General features: G+C 49.3%; 1 protein-coding gene across 1 annotated transcript in view; it reads right to left on the bottom strand.

Moving 5' to 3' along the window:
* Positions 1 to 14,919, bottom strand: part of ACOT8 (acyl-CoA thioesterase 8) — a 50,134-nt gene that overhangs the window by 1,124 nt on the left and 34,091 nt on the right. Inside the window, exon 5 of the mRNA XM_075349764.1 lies at positions 1,698 to 1,889. Within this exon, the coding sequence (XP_075205879.1) occupies positions 1,698 to 1,889 (192 nt within the window). The remainder of the gene's footprint in view (positions 1 to 1,697; positions 1,890 to 14,919) is intronic.

Raw genomic sequence — 14,919 nt, 5'->3', positions numbered from 1 at the left:
GCACCCTTTGGCATTGACTCCATGCAGGACAGATACTGAGGCATCCATCCAGACTGTTTTTGGCCATTTTGTTTTAACTTTTATGTTTGTAGCCATTGTTGGGTGCACATACATATACATTCTGTGACCAGAAATGCATTGTGCACACTGCACCAAATTGGACTAATTAAAACGTAAAGGGAACCTGTCAGGTGCAATATGCACCCAGAACCATGAGCAGTTCTGGGTGCATATGAGTAATCCCGGCCTAACAGTCCCAAACTATAGTAGTATAGATAGAGATCTTTAGAAAAAGTATTTCTAAAGATCTTTTATGATATGCTAATGAGGCCAGGGACTAGTCACAAGGGTGTTATTTCCCTTGTCATGTAAGCACATCCCTGTGGCATGCTAACATGTTAATCAATACACAGTGTCAGAGGCATGTTTGCGCTCACCTCTGCTGCTACCTCTGGTTTTCTGCTCAGTGTGCTTATACAGAAGTGCCTGGACTTCTGGTCATGTGCACTATGAAACCGGGTGTACGTGTCCCGGCTTCAGTGTAGTGCGCATGATCGGAAGTGTGGGGACTTCCGATTCATGTGCACTGAGCCGAAAACTCGCTGTGAGAGCGAATATGCCTCTGACGCTGCACATTCATTAGCATGTCTACAGGGGTATGCTTACATGCTAAGGGGGCCAACTAGCCAAGATAAAGTAATGCCCTTGGTAGCATATAAAGGATCTTTAGAAAAAAATTTTTTTTTCCTAAAGATCTCTATCTGTACTACTATAGCCTGGGACTGTTGGGCTTTGTGCGCACGTTGCATAATTACATGCAGTTACGCTGTGATCTGCACCGCAGCGTAACTGCATGCATCCTGCGTCCCTAGCAATCTATGGAGATTGTGCGGGAGCCGTGCGCATGTGGCGTCTTAGAGCGCAGCGCTTCGGCTGCTGCCCGAAGCGCTGCGTTCTAAGAAGTGACATGTCACTTATTCCGTGCATTTTGCCAGCAGCCCCTGCTCTGTCTATGGCAGGAGCTGCAGGCAGAGCGCATGGAATCTGCTTTTTTTTTTTTCACTACGGACATTTTCTGCAGCGATTTGGAGCGCACGTGTGCTCTTCAGATCGCTGCAGAAATTTCTGCAGGGCTAGTACGCAACGTGCGCACATAGCCTTAGGCAGGGATTACTAATATGCACCCAGAACTGCTCATGGTTCTGGGTGCTTATTGCACCTGACAGGTTCCCTTTTAAGTAGTGTAACTGAGGGTCTCAAATGTAAAGTGGATGATTACTATTCTGTTGGCCCTAAAACAGATTTCTAGGGGAAGTTATAGGGGCAATAATCGTTGCATAATTTATACACTGACCCCAGATAACTAAATACTGGTGTATTTTATAGTAGGCTTATTGAAAGAAGTGCTAAATTCATTTACAGGCCATGCCTCATAATAAATGTGGCACATATTTCAACCGCCATACACTATGGCTAGAAATGTTGTATTTCACACAACCTTGTAATGTCAATTCTGAATTCTGCAAAATTCTGAAAAGTCCAGGCAGGGGCTGGAATAAACATCAAGTCACAAGTTTTATGCAACTTACAGTTGCATTGAAAACAGTCACACTAGAATTCTTGTACAGACTTAATGAACAATGTCCTATTAAAGAAATATATTATATATAGAGAAAAATTATATATATCACACTCACCTGCCCAGTGGCTTTCACACTCGTAAAGCATCCATTCATCCGCCCTGAATGGAGCGTGGAACCACATGGAGTGGTCAAGCGAGGCCATAAATTTCATGTGAAGGTGAAGATGTGGAAGAATTGCAGTTCCCAAGAAAGAGTAGTCGGAAATATAGGCAGCTACGCAGCAGTGTAATCTCATGTCACCCGGACCTAAGACATTATGGCAGGAGAGAATAAAAGCCAAGAATGTTCATTTCTAATGTATAGAAGTGTATTTAAAATGTAATCATGTAGTTTTATATGTCCAGCAATCAAGTCCATTGCTTTTTACTGCATTTGTATAACAGGATTTAGACAATAGATAATGCATTTTTATAACCAGATTCTAAAAATTACATTTTCTAAATAAAATATGCATAGACTGACTGTTCTGTTTGACCGGCTGAATTAAAGGTAGGGTCTTGCGATTTTTGTATTAAGTAATTATGAAATTAAGTATTTTTAATACAAAACTGAATTCACGGTTTAGTTTTTATTTAAGTCTAGTGTTACTGAAACACTGGGGACTGCAATCTTGGATTTGCTGTGAGTAACTACAGTTACTCACCTCCTTTATGGCAGCCCTCAGTGCATAGAAGACCATTGTGGGACTCTGACCCTATACATAACACAGAAACAGCGTCTGCTGTAGTCATCTGGATGCGCCCCCTGGGCTATCCATATAGCAGAGGGAGATCAGCGCCATCTTTGTGGAGCACACACCGCATGCCGTGTGCCCTACTTTCCCCCTGTCACCAACCGGGATAGCTAGGGTGAGTACCGATGCCTGGCAGCGGTGATTGCACCGTAACTGATCCTGGCGTGCTGCTCATCTCGGGCCTCTGCTCCTCACTGCTATGTACTGTGATCGCTGATAGGACAGGCTGCCGGGGGCGCAGGTCTGAGGTGAAGTGCTTGTGGCATTTGAATACAGTGGAGCAGTATGCAGCTGGCCTTCGTGACACTAGACATATTAAGATCACTCTGTGGCCACCAACAGAATGGCTCCGCCCTGTGATACTAAACTTCATTCTCTTATCCTGTTGGAAATACTCAGATTGGCAGGGCGAGGTGACATCACACACAGGAGAGCAGATTCTGCCCACTTTACTGCAGTTATGTGAGCTAGTTCTACAGAAGCTCTACAGCAGGATTTCAGCAGCTGCTTCCCCTAGTGTTTAGGAGTGAAAATCACTTTTTTTTTTAGATTATCAATTAAACTTACTTAAACATAACTAATTTATATTTTTTTCAGTTATTGAATTTTTTTTTAAACACCTTTAACCCCTTAACGACCGCAGGCCGTAAAATTACGTCCTTGTAATCATGTTACTGCCCGCGGTCTGCCGGTGGCAGCATGCCGCGATCGGCACACATCTCAGCTGATTTTCACAGCTGAGATGTGTGCCTGCTAGGCACGAGCAGAATCGTTATCTGCTCGTGCCGTTTAACCCCTTATATGGCACAGTCTATATGTGACAGCGCCATTATAAGCGCGATCGCGGTAAACATTTACTTACCGCCCGATACCGGAAGTCACGTGACGCGATCACGTGACTCCCGATAGTTGTCATGGTAGCACAGGGTCATGTGATGACTCCTGTACTACACCTGACTTGCTTTCACTTTCGCTGTGCCAGCGGCACAACAAAAGAGAGCATATCTGCTGTTTACAGCCTTGTAGCTGTGATCAGCAGATACTGCAGAGCGATCAGATTGCTGATCGCAATAGCCCCCTAGGGGGACTAGTAAAATAAAAAAAAGTTAGTTTTAAAAAATTGTAAAAAAAAAACAACAAAACTAAACGTTCAAATCATCCCCCATTCGCCCCATTGAAAATTAAAGGGTTAAAAAAAACAAAAAGAAGGGAATTTTGTTACTTACCGTAAATTCCTTTTCTTCTAGCTCCAATTGGGAGACCCAGACGATTGGTGTATAGCTACTGCCTCCGGAGGCCACACAAAGCATTACACTAAAAAGTGTAAGGCCCCTCCCCTTCTGGCTATACACCCCCCGTGGGATCACGGGCTTCTCAGTTTTAGTGCTAAAGCAAGAAGGAGGAAAGCCAATAACTGGTTTAAACAAATTCAATCCGAAGTAACATCGGAGAACTGAAACCGTTCAACATGAACAACATGTGTACCCGAAAAAACCAAAAATCCCGAAGGAAACAGGGTGGGTGCTGGGTCTCCCAATTGGAGCTAGAAGAAAAGGAATTTACGGTAAGTAACAAAATTCCCTTCTTCTTCGGCGCTCCATTGGGAGACCCAGACGATTGGGACGTCCAAAAGCAGTCCCTGGGTGGGTAAATTAATACCTCAAGTTAGAGCTGCAAAACAGCCCTCCCCTACGAGGAGGCAACCGCCGCCTGCAGGACTCTTCTACCTAGGCTGGCGTCCGCCGAAGCGTAGGTATGCACCTGATAATGTTTGGTGAAAGTGTGCAGACTCGACCAGGTAGCTGCCTGGCACACCTGTTGAGCCGTAGCCTGGTGTCGTAATGCCCAGGACGCACCCACGGCTCTGGTAGAATGGGCCTTCAGCCCTGATGGAACCGGAAGCCCAGCAGAACGGTAGGCTTCAAGAATTGGTTCCTTGATCCATCGAGCCAGGGTGGATTTGGAAGCCTGCGATCCTTTGCGCTTACGACAAGGACAAAGAGTGCATCCGAGCGGCGCAGGGGCGCCGTGCGGGAAATGTAGATTCTGAGTGCTCTCACGAGATCCAACAAATGCAAATCCTTTTCATACCGATGAACTGGATGAGGACAAAAGGAAGGTAAGGAGATATCCTGATTGAGATGAAAAGAGGATACCACCTTAGGGAGAAACTCCTGAATCGGGCGCAGCACTACCTTGTCCTGGTGAAAAACCAGGAAGGGAGCTTTGGATGACAGCGCTGCCAGCTCGGATACCCTCCGAAGAGACGTGACCGCTACCAGAAAGGCCACTTTCTGTGAGAGTCGAGAAAGTGAAACATCCTTCAGAGGCTCGAAGGGCGGCTTCTGGAGAGCAACTAGTACCCTGTTCAGATCCCATGGATCTAACGGCCGTTTGTACGGAGGGACGATGTGACAAACCCCCTGCAGGAACGTGCGTACCTGAGGAAGTCGTGCTAGACGCTTTTGAAAAAATACCGATAGCGCTGAGACTTGCCCTTTAAGGGAGCCGAGCGATAAGCCTTTTTCCAAACCAGATTGCAGGAAGGAAAGAAAAGTAGGCAATGCAAATGGCCAGGGGGACACTCCCTGTGCCGAGCACCAGGATAAGAAAATCTTCCACGTTCTGTGGTAGATCTTAGCAGATGTGGGCTTCCTAGCCTGTCTCATGGTGGCCACGACCCCTTGAGATAATCCTGAAGATGCTAGTATCCAGGACTCAATGGCCACACAGTCAGGTTCAGGGCCGTAGAATTCAGATGGAAAAACGGCCCTTGTGACAGTAAGTCTGGCCGGTCTGGTAGCGCCCACGGTTGGCCGACCGTGAGATGCCACAGATCCGGATACCACGACCTCCTCGGCCAGTCTGCCTCAGCATGTTTTCATGTATAATGGATACTTTGTTTTATCATGTTTAGGATATGACCTTCTTGTTTATTTGATTTATGTACACATATATTTTGTAGTGATACCTTGTTTTCTTATTATTTAGAACCATAACAATTGAAGAAGGCGAATAGCCGAAACGTTTTGTTTAAACAATTTATTGGAAGATAAAAACTTTTTTCTGAATAAAAGAATTAATATAAAATTTTCTTTGAGTGCCGGAGTTTCTTGTATTATAGTTCGACATTTTTTCTCCAGAGCACCAACAACGCGGAGTGCTTAGCCATACTTTATTATATACCGCTGTGGAGTTGTCCGACTGAATTCGGATCTGCTTTCCTTCCAGCCACTGCTGGAAGGCTTGTAGGGCAAGATACACTGCCCTGATTTCCAGAACATTGATCTGAAGGGTGGACTCCTGCTGAGTCCACGTACCCTGAGCCCTGTGGTGGAGAAAAACTGCTCCCCACCCTGACAGACTCGCGTCTGTCGTGACCACCGCCCAGGATGGGGGTAGGAAGGACCTTCCTTGTGATAATGAGGTGGGAAGAAGCCACCATTGAAGAGAGTCCTTGGCCGTCTGGGAAAGGGAGACTTTCCTGTCTAAGGACGTCGACTTCCCGTCCCATTGGCGGAGAATGTCCCATTGAAGTGGGCGCAGATGAAACTGCGCAAACGGGACTGCCTCCATTGCTGCTACCATCTTCCCCAGGAAGTGCATGAGGCGTCTTAAGGGGTGCGACTGGCCTTGAAGGAGAGAGTGCACCCCTGTCTGTAGTGAACGCTGCTTGTCCATCGGAAGCTTCACTATCGCTGAGAGAGTATGAAACTCCATGCCAAGATATGTTAGTGATTGGGTCGGTGACAGATTTGACTTTGAAAAGTTGATGATCCACCCGAAAGTCTGGAGAGTCTCCAGCGCAACGTTCAGGCTGTGTTGGCATGCCTCTTGAGAGGGTGCCTTGACAAGTAGATCGTCCAAGTAAGGGATCACCGAGTGTCCCTGAGAGTGCAAGACTGCTACCACTGCTGCCATGACCTTGGTGAAAACCCGTGGGGCTGTCGCCAGACCAAATGGCAGGGCTACGAACTGTGGTCGCCAGAATCCCCTGTCTGGGTCTCCCAGGGCTATGTCCGTTCTCCAGCTCAGACTGCGTGTCTGTACGGGGACACAGAGTACCTGAATGTTGCAGGGCCTTGTCCCTGACGGTACCCAGCTCCGTATCTGTGGATGGAGCCCGGCCTCAGAGCCTGGAGGCCTGTAAGATCCCACTTCACCAGAGCCCTCAGGGGGATGGGGAAGGAAAACAGCATGTGGGCTCCAGCCTCCGTACCCGCAATGGGTACCTCAACCTTAACAAACACCGCCAACAAGAGTGGGGTGAGAAGGGAGCATGCTGGGGGCCCTTTAGCATGGGCCCTCTTTTCTTCCATCCGATATAGTCAGCAGCTACTGCTGACTAAACAGTGGAGCTATGCGTGGATGTCTGACCTCCTTCGCACAAAGCTTGAAAACTGAGCAGCCCATGATCCCACGGGGGGTGTATAGCCAGAAGGGGAGGGGCCTTACACTTTTTAGTGTAATGCTTTGTGTGGCCTCCGGAGGCAGTAGCTATACACCAATCGTCTGGGTCTCCCAATGGAGCGCCGAAGAAATACACATTTGGTATCGCCGCGTTCAGAAACGCACGATTTATCAAAATATAAAATCAATTAATCTGATCAGTATACGGCGTAGCGGCAAAAAAATTCCAAACGCCAAAACGATGGTTTTGTCGCCACAACTTTTGCGCAAAATGCAATAAGAGGCGATCAAAACTTAGCATCTGCACAAAAATGGTACAGTTAAACGTCAGCTCGAGACGCAAAAAATAAGCAGTCATTGAGCCATAGATTCCGAAAAACGAGAACACTACGGGTCACGGAATATGGCGTAAAACATGCGCCACTTTTTTCGGCCAAACTTCCGATTTTTAACCCCTTATATAAAGGTAAACCTATACATGTTTGGTGTCTACGAACTCGCACTGACCTCAGGCATCACACCCACACATCAGTTTTACCATATCGTGAACACAGTGAATAAAATCTCAAAAACCATAGTGCTATTTTTTTGCCGTTTTCTAGTACACTATATGGTAAAACTGATGGTTTCATTTAAAAGTACAGCTCGTTCCGCAAAAAATGAGCCCTCACATGACCATATTGACTGAAAAATAAAAAAGTTAAGTCTCTCAGGAAAAGAATGGCGAAAAAAACAGAAAGCGAAAAATCGGCCGGTCGTGAAGGGGTTAAATCCACTCCTTTCTCAAAACCTCAGACAGGCTATTGAAGGAAGGCAAGTTTCATTAGCACTATAGCAAAACCTGACAGCCCATAAATGATGGAGGCTGTCATATATGGCAGCTGGTTTCCTCTCCCATTTCTGGTCGTAATGTTGCTGACACCAAGACAAAATACATTGCAACAAAGAAACCTCCACGGTGGTGCTGCTGTATGAAAAATGCAAGGATGTCCTACCTAAAGTATTAAAACTGTAGTTGTGCCCCAAAAAAAAAAAAAAAGCTCAGGTTCTCGAGAGATTCATTGTGATTGGTTGCGCCTTTTAGACTTTTGATAAGGCAGTTGTCTCGGCACAGGAGCTGGCGCGTGTGCTAAACTACGCAGGATGCGGTAAGATTAAGAGTAACAGTTGTTTAAATTTTTTTTTTTTCCTAAAATCAATGGTGCACATGAAAATGAGCAACTTCTGTAATATCTCCCCAGACAAATCTGCTTCTTTCTGCCAGAATTGATCAGTGATTATGAAGATTCTCAGTTCTGAGAAATCTGTATTCAGGGAAGACTTTCCCATTACCGAGATAGGAGATTGCAGCTGTTACTGAAGAGATTCTCTCTCAGTAATGGGAAAGTCTTCACTCACTACAGATGTTCCCTCAGAATTGAGAATCTTCATAATCACTGATCAATTCTGGCAAAAGAACAAAGCAAAGTTGTCTGATAAGATATACCCGGACTGTTTCAAACGCACCTGATGGCCAGGCCCAGAATTCTCAGGGAATTACGGCTAATGATCCGGCACTCTGGAAATAAAAAAAATAATAAAGGAAAAAGAATGAAGAGAGTGCGCTATTGTTACTAAGGCTCCGTCGCAGCTGTAACTGCTCCCGAGGTTGCCCATTCACTTCCGGGGCCGCTTATTACCTTCATTGCATATGCACTGCTTCCCCCGCCCACCAGATTAGTTGCAGTCAGGCATGCCCCCAGCCTGTGACAGCATGTCTGACTCTTCCAATCACAGACCCTGTCTGCAGGTCTATCGTACAGTAAAAATAAATTGGCGTGGGTCTCTTCATATTATGATACCCAGTACAGAAAGCATATGGCTACAGGCTGCAGCCCCCAGCCGTGTGCTTATCTTAGCTGTATATCAAAATAAGTAACCGCATTCAGATTTTTCTTTATCGTTCCTATGGGAGACCCAGACATTGGGTGTATAGCTTCTGCCTCCGGAGGACACACAAAATACTACACTCAAAAGTGTAGCTTCTCCCTCTGAGCTTATACACCCCCTGGAGAACCAGATCTAGCCAGTTTATCGCTTTGTGTTCAGGAGGCATACATCCACACATGCATTCTCATCTGATTTTTCATTTTTGGAAAGAGTTTGAAGAAAAGCGGGTCCAAGCCTGGACCCCCGGCATGTCCCTTCTCACCCCACTGTGTCGGCGGTGCTGTTAAGGTTGATTCCAAGGCTGGAGCCTTACATGCCATGCTCCTTCACCATCCCTCCTGGGCTCTGGCTTGAAGTGGGAGCCAGCACGGTTCTCCATGCTTGGCAGGAGACCGGTCTCCATCTGCAGCCCTTCAGGATCCTGCTGGACCGGAACACTCATCCCCAGGGACTTGGAACCATGCGTCTCAGCAAGCTAAGTACCTGAGACGTTTATATATTGGGGGTCCCTGTACTTTATTGTTGTGGGAGAGTGTGCTGAGTGAGTTTTATGACATTTCCGGCAGGTTCTCTGGCTATCGCCTGAGAACCGCGCCGATGGTGCCTGCGCGCCGGCCGCACCGCTCAAATTTAGGCCCCGGCTTCGCCGGAGGCCTACTTTCGGTTTCACTGCCCTCGCATGTCATTCATGCAGAGGGACAGCGCGGCTCCGCCCAGCAGCCGTTCTGCACAGGGGAGGGACACTCCTCACTGGGTACATGTCTCCTCCCCTGTAAGTCTCTATGGCCCTCCAGATCCCGCTCCTAGAGTGAGTCCCGCCCCCTCTCTTCGCTCCAGCGGCCATTTTCTCAGCGTTTTTCCCTGCGATCAGCACTGGTCTGCAGCATCCCTGCTGAGGTGCTTAGGGGTCCGGGCTTCGGGATCTGGAGGGCACACAACACCGCTCCAGCGGTCTGGTAAGCCACAACCTCTGGTTGTGGACCTCTGTATATACTCTCTGGGGGGTCATTCTAGAGCCCCCACTCCAGCAGCATGTCTCACACGAGGAGCAAGGCTCCAAAGCTGTATTTAGTATGCACTGCATGTAAGCTCCTACTGCCTGAACCGAGCACCTATCCACATTGTGATGCCTGCTCTAACCTGATGATGCCTCAGCCTGGAATCGCACCCCCAGTAGTCTCTCCAGCTGCTCCGGCTCCTGTGGCTGAACCCCCGGCTTGGGTAGAATCCTTATCTAGGTCTATCTCCCAGTCTTTTGCCGACTCCATGGGACAGCTGTCCAGGACTTTGCTGAACATGCATCAGCCCCCTTCACAGGGTGCCTCTGCTGCTAGGGCTCTCTCAGGACCGGAGCTCACAGAGGATTCATCATCTGGTCCCAGACCCCGTCCTCCTAAAAGGAGACGCAAGGCTCCCTCTCCTTCCTCGTCCCGCGGCTCTTTTTCAGAAGCTGACTCGCAGGACGAGGAGGATGCCTTTACAGGGGGCTCGGAGGCTAACTCAATGTGCCCCATTGATCTGTCCGAAAGTGACTCAGATGTTAGTGATTTGATTGCGTCCATTAATTCTGTACTGGATCTCAATCCGCCAGTATCAGAGGAGCAACCCTCTCTGGCAGAAAAACACCAGTTTACCTCGCCTAAGAGGACAAAGAGTGTGTTCTTTAACCACTCCAGTTTTCAGGCCGCTGTGACCAAGCCTAGGGCCTGTCCTGACAAACGCTTCCCAAAGCGTGGTTCTGATGACAGTTTTCCCTTTCCACCTGAGGTGGTCAAGGAGTGGGCTCATTCACCAAAGGTAGACCCCCCGGTGTGTCTAGACTCTCAGCCCGGACCGTTGTATCAGTGGCTGATGGCACCTCTCTTAAGGATTCCACTGACCGCCAGGTTGACCTTCTGGCCAAATCTGTATATGAGGCGGCAGGGGCCTTGTTCTCCCCAACTTTTGCAGCAGTGTGGGCTCTCAAAGCCATCTCTCCTTCTCTAGAGGAGATGCATTCCCTCGCCAGGGAATCTATGCCCGAAATGGTTACCTTAACTTCCCAAGCTTCAGCTTTTTCATCCTATGCGATGTCGGTCATGCTGGAGGCTTCTCACCGCACTGCGGTGGCTTCGGCTAATTCCCTCGCTATCCGCAGGATCTTGTGGCTTCGAGAGTGGAAGGCAGATGCTTCTTCAAAGAAGTACCTTGCTGGACTCCCTTTTGCTGGGTCCAGGCTGTTCGGTGAACAGCTGGATGAAATTATTAAGGAAGCTACTGGCGGGAAGAGTACTTCCATGCCACAAACCACAACCAGGAAACCTGTCCAGGGTAGGAACCAGTCGAGGTTTCGTTCCTTTCGTTTCTCTAACTGGTTGTCCTCTAAGCACTCTGCCTCGTCCACTAACTCGGCCAAGGATCAAAAATCCAACTGGCGCACAAAAGCGCGTCCACAGAAGTCCGCAGGAGCTGCTGCCACTAAGGCAGCCTCATCTTGACTATCTGTCCACGCCAGCAACGTCCTTAGTCGGTGGCAGGCTCTTCCACTTTGGCGACGCGTGGTTTCAACACGTCTCCGATCAGTGGGTGCGGGATATCATCTCCCACGGCTACAGGATAGAATTCTCTTCCAACCCGCCAGACAGATTTTTTCTGTCAACTCCCCCCTGCTCCAAGGCCGCCGCCTTCTCTCAGGCCGTGGCATTCTTGCAGGCCAACTGAGTAATTGTACCGGTTCACGCCCTGGAACGGTTCAGAGGTTTCTACTCAAATCTCTTCCTAGTCCCCAAAAAGGACGGTTCCTTCCGGCCCATCCTGGATCTCAAGCTTCTCAACAAGCATGTTCAGGTGCGGCATTTTCGCATGGAGTCTCTGCGATCAGTCATTGCCTCAATGACCCAAGGGGATTTCCTGGCTTCCATCGACATCAGAGATGCCTATCTCCATGTGCCAATTGCAGTTTCACACCAGCGTTGGCTACGTTTTGCAATCGGAGGGGAACATTTCCAATTCGTGGCTCTTCCCTTCGGGTTAGCCACGGCCCCTCGGGTATTCACCAAGGTCATGGCAGCAGTGGTTGCGGTTCTGCACCTCCAGGGGTTGGCAGTGATTCCTTACCTGGACGACCTTCTAGTCAAGGCTTCATCCAGCGCAGACTGTCAGCGGAGTGTCTCGCTCACTCTCGCCACTCTAGTCCAATTCGGGTGGCTTGTCAATCTGCCCAAATCCACTCTGACTCCGACCCAGAGGCTCACGTACCTAGGGATGCAGTTCGAGACTCTGCCGGCACTTGTGAAGTTGCCCTTAATCAAACAGCAGTGCCTCCAACTGGCGGTGCGCTCTCTGCTGAGGCCCCGCCGTTATTCCATCAGGCACCTGATGCAGGTGCTGGGTCAGATAGTGGCGTCAATGGAGGCTGTTCCCTTTGCCCAGTTCCATCTGCGTCCACTGCAGCTGGACATTCTCCGCTGTTGGGACAAGCGGCCTTCCTCCTTGCACAGGTTAGTGGCTCTGTAGCCACAGACCAGGAGCTCTCTTCAGTGGTGGCTTCGGCCCCTCTCTCTGTCTCAGGGACGCTCCTTCCTGGCCCCGTCCTGGGTGATCCTCACCACGGATGCCAGTCTATCCGGCTGGGGAGCGGTATGTCTCCACCGCCGAGCACAGGGCACTTGGACTCCGTCCGAGTCAGCCCTCTCGATCAATGTGCTGGAAACCAGAGCCGTGTTTCTGGCTCTCCTAGCTTTTCACCACCTATTGGCGGGCAAGCACATCCGAGTCCAGTCAGACAACGCGACAGCGGTTGCCTACATCAATCACCAAGGCGGGACACGCAGCCGCCTGGCAATGTTGGAGGTACAACGCATCCTTCAATGGACGGAGGACTCCAAGTCCACCATATCCGCAGTCCATATCCCAGGCGTGGAAAACTGGGAGGCAGATTATCTCAGCCGTCAAACCGTGGAAGTGGTCCCTGCATCCGGCAGTGTTTCAGTCAATCTGCCGCAAGTGGGGCACTCTGGAAGTGGACCTAATGGCATCCCGTCACAACAACAAGGTTCCGGTTTACGTGGCTCGCTCCCACGATCCTCAGGCATTCGCCGCGGACGCTCTGGTTCAAGACTGGTCCCAGTTTCGGTTGTCCTACGTGTTTCCCCCTCTAGCTCTCTTGCCCAGAGTTCTGCGCAAGATCAGAATGGAGGGCTGTCGAGTCATGCTCATTGCTCCGGACTGGCCCAGCCGAGCTTGGTACCCAGACCTGCTCCATCTGTCCGTAGAGGTGCCGTGGCATCTTCCGGACCGTCCAGACCTGCTCTCACAAGGTCCGTTTTTCCGCCAGAATTCTGCGGCTCTCAGATTGACGGCGTGGCTCTTGAGTCCTGGATCTTGACGGCTTCTGGTATTCCCCCTGAAGTCATCTCCACTATGACTCGGGCCCGTAAGTCTTCCTCTGCCAAGATCTATCACAGGACTTGGAAAATTTTCCTGTCCTGGTGTCGCTCTTCCGGCCATCCTCCTTGGCCTTTTTCCTTGCCGACCCTTCTGTCTTTTCTACAGACCGGTCTGCAGCTGGGACTGTTCCTCAATTCTCTCAAGGGACAAGTCTCGGCTCTGTCAGTGCTGTTCCAGCGGCGTATCGCCCGGCTGGCTCAGGTCCGCACCTTCTTGCAAGGTGCGTCTCACATCATTCTGCCTTACCGGCGGCCCTTGGATCCCTGGGACCTCAATTTGGTTCTCACGGTTTTGCAGAAACCCCCCTTTGAGCCTCTTAGGGAGGTTTCTTTGTTTCGTCTTTCACAGAAAGTGGTCTTTCTAGTGGCCATAACTTCCCTCAGGAGAGTCTCTGATTTGGCTGCGCTCTCTTCGGAGTTACCTTTTTTGGTTTTTCATCAAGACAAGGTGGTTCTCCGTCCGACTCCGGACTTTCTTCCTAAGGTGATCTCTCCTTTCCACCTTAACCAGGACATTACCCTACCTTCCTTTTGTCCGGCTTCTGTTCATCGCTTTGAAAAAGCGTTGCATACTCTGGATCTGGTGCGTGCTCTCCGGATCTGTGTGTCTCGCACCGCTGCTCTTAGGCGGTGCACCTCTCTTTTTGTGCTAACCACAGGTCGGTGTAAGGGCCTCTCTGCTTCTAAGCCGACCTTAGCCCGTTGGATTAGGTCGACCATTTCGGATGCCTACCAGTGTTGAGGTGCCTCCCCCGCCGGGGATCAAGGCACACTCGACCAGAGCTGTCGGTGCCTCTTGGGCTTTCAGGCACCAGGCTATGGCTCAGCAAGTCTGTCAGGCTGCCACTTGGACTAGCCTGCATACCTTTTCAAAGCACTACCAAGTGCATGCTCATGCTTCGGCAGATGCGAGCTTGGGCAGACGCATCCTTCAGGCGGCTGTCGCCCATTTGTGAAGTTAGGCTCCGCCTACTTCTCAGTTTCTGTTTATTCCCACCCATGGACTGCTTTGAGACGTCCCAATGTCTGGGTCTCCCATAGGAATGATAAAGAAAAAGAGAATTTTGTTTACTTACCGTAAATCCTTTTTCTTATAGTTCCGTATTGGGAGACCCAGCACCCTCCCTGTTGGCAGTTTCTTGTTCCGCGTGTTATCACCGGCTGTTGTCGTGGACAGAGTCTCTGGTTGTTCCGGTTCTTGCTCTGTTTTTACTTGTGGGTGGCTATTCTCCTTCAGCTTTTGCACTAAACTGGCTAGATCTGGTTCTCCAGGGGGTGTATAAGCTCAGAGGGAGGAGCTACACTTTTGAGTGTAGTACTTTGTGTGTCCTCCGGAGGCAGAATCTATACACCCAATGTCTGGGTCTCCCAATACGGAACTATAAGAAAAATTTACGGTAAGTAAACAAAATTCTCTTTTGTTTTATTTAAATTTTAAACTGCTTGCAGTCCCCCCACCCCTCTCCAATTTTGATATCCAGCCATGATAAAGTCAGATAGCGGGGGGCTAATCTCAGACTGGGGAGACCCATACTTATTGGGCCCCACCAACCTAAAATTAGCAGCCTGCAACTGTCCGGAATTGCCGCACCATTAGATGAGTCAATCTCAGCACTTTAGGAAACTAGAGTATGATCTCCAGCACTTCAAAGAAGGTTAAAAAATATTTATTGAGGTTCTATTAAAAAAGATCCATCGATCATGAAAACAGTGAGGGGGGACACATTAAGAGAAATCTCTTAATGTGTCCCCCCTCACTGTTTTCATGATCGATGGA

Source organism: Anomaloglossus baeobatrachus, chromosome 5, assembly GCF_048569485.1.
Source record: "Anomaloglossus baeobatrachus isolate aAnoBae1 chromosome 5, aAnoBae1.hap1, whole genome shotgun sequence".
Taxonomy (NCBI): Eukaryota; Metazoa; Chordata; class Amphibia; order Anura; family Aromobatidae; genus Anomaloglossus; species Anomaloglossus baeobatrachus.
Note: the sequence above shows the minus strand (reverse complement) of the source record. Positions and strands in the feature narration are given on the sequence as shown.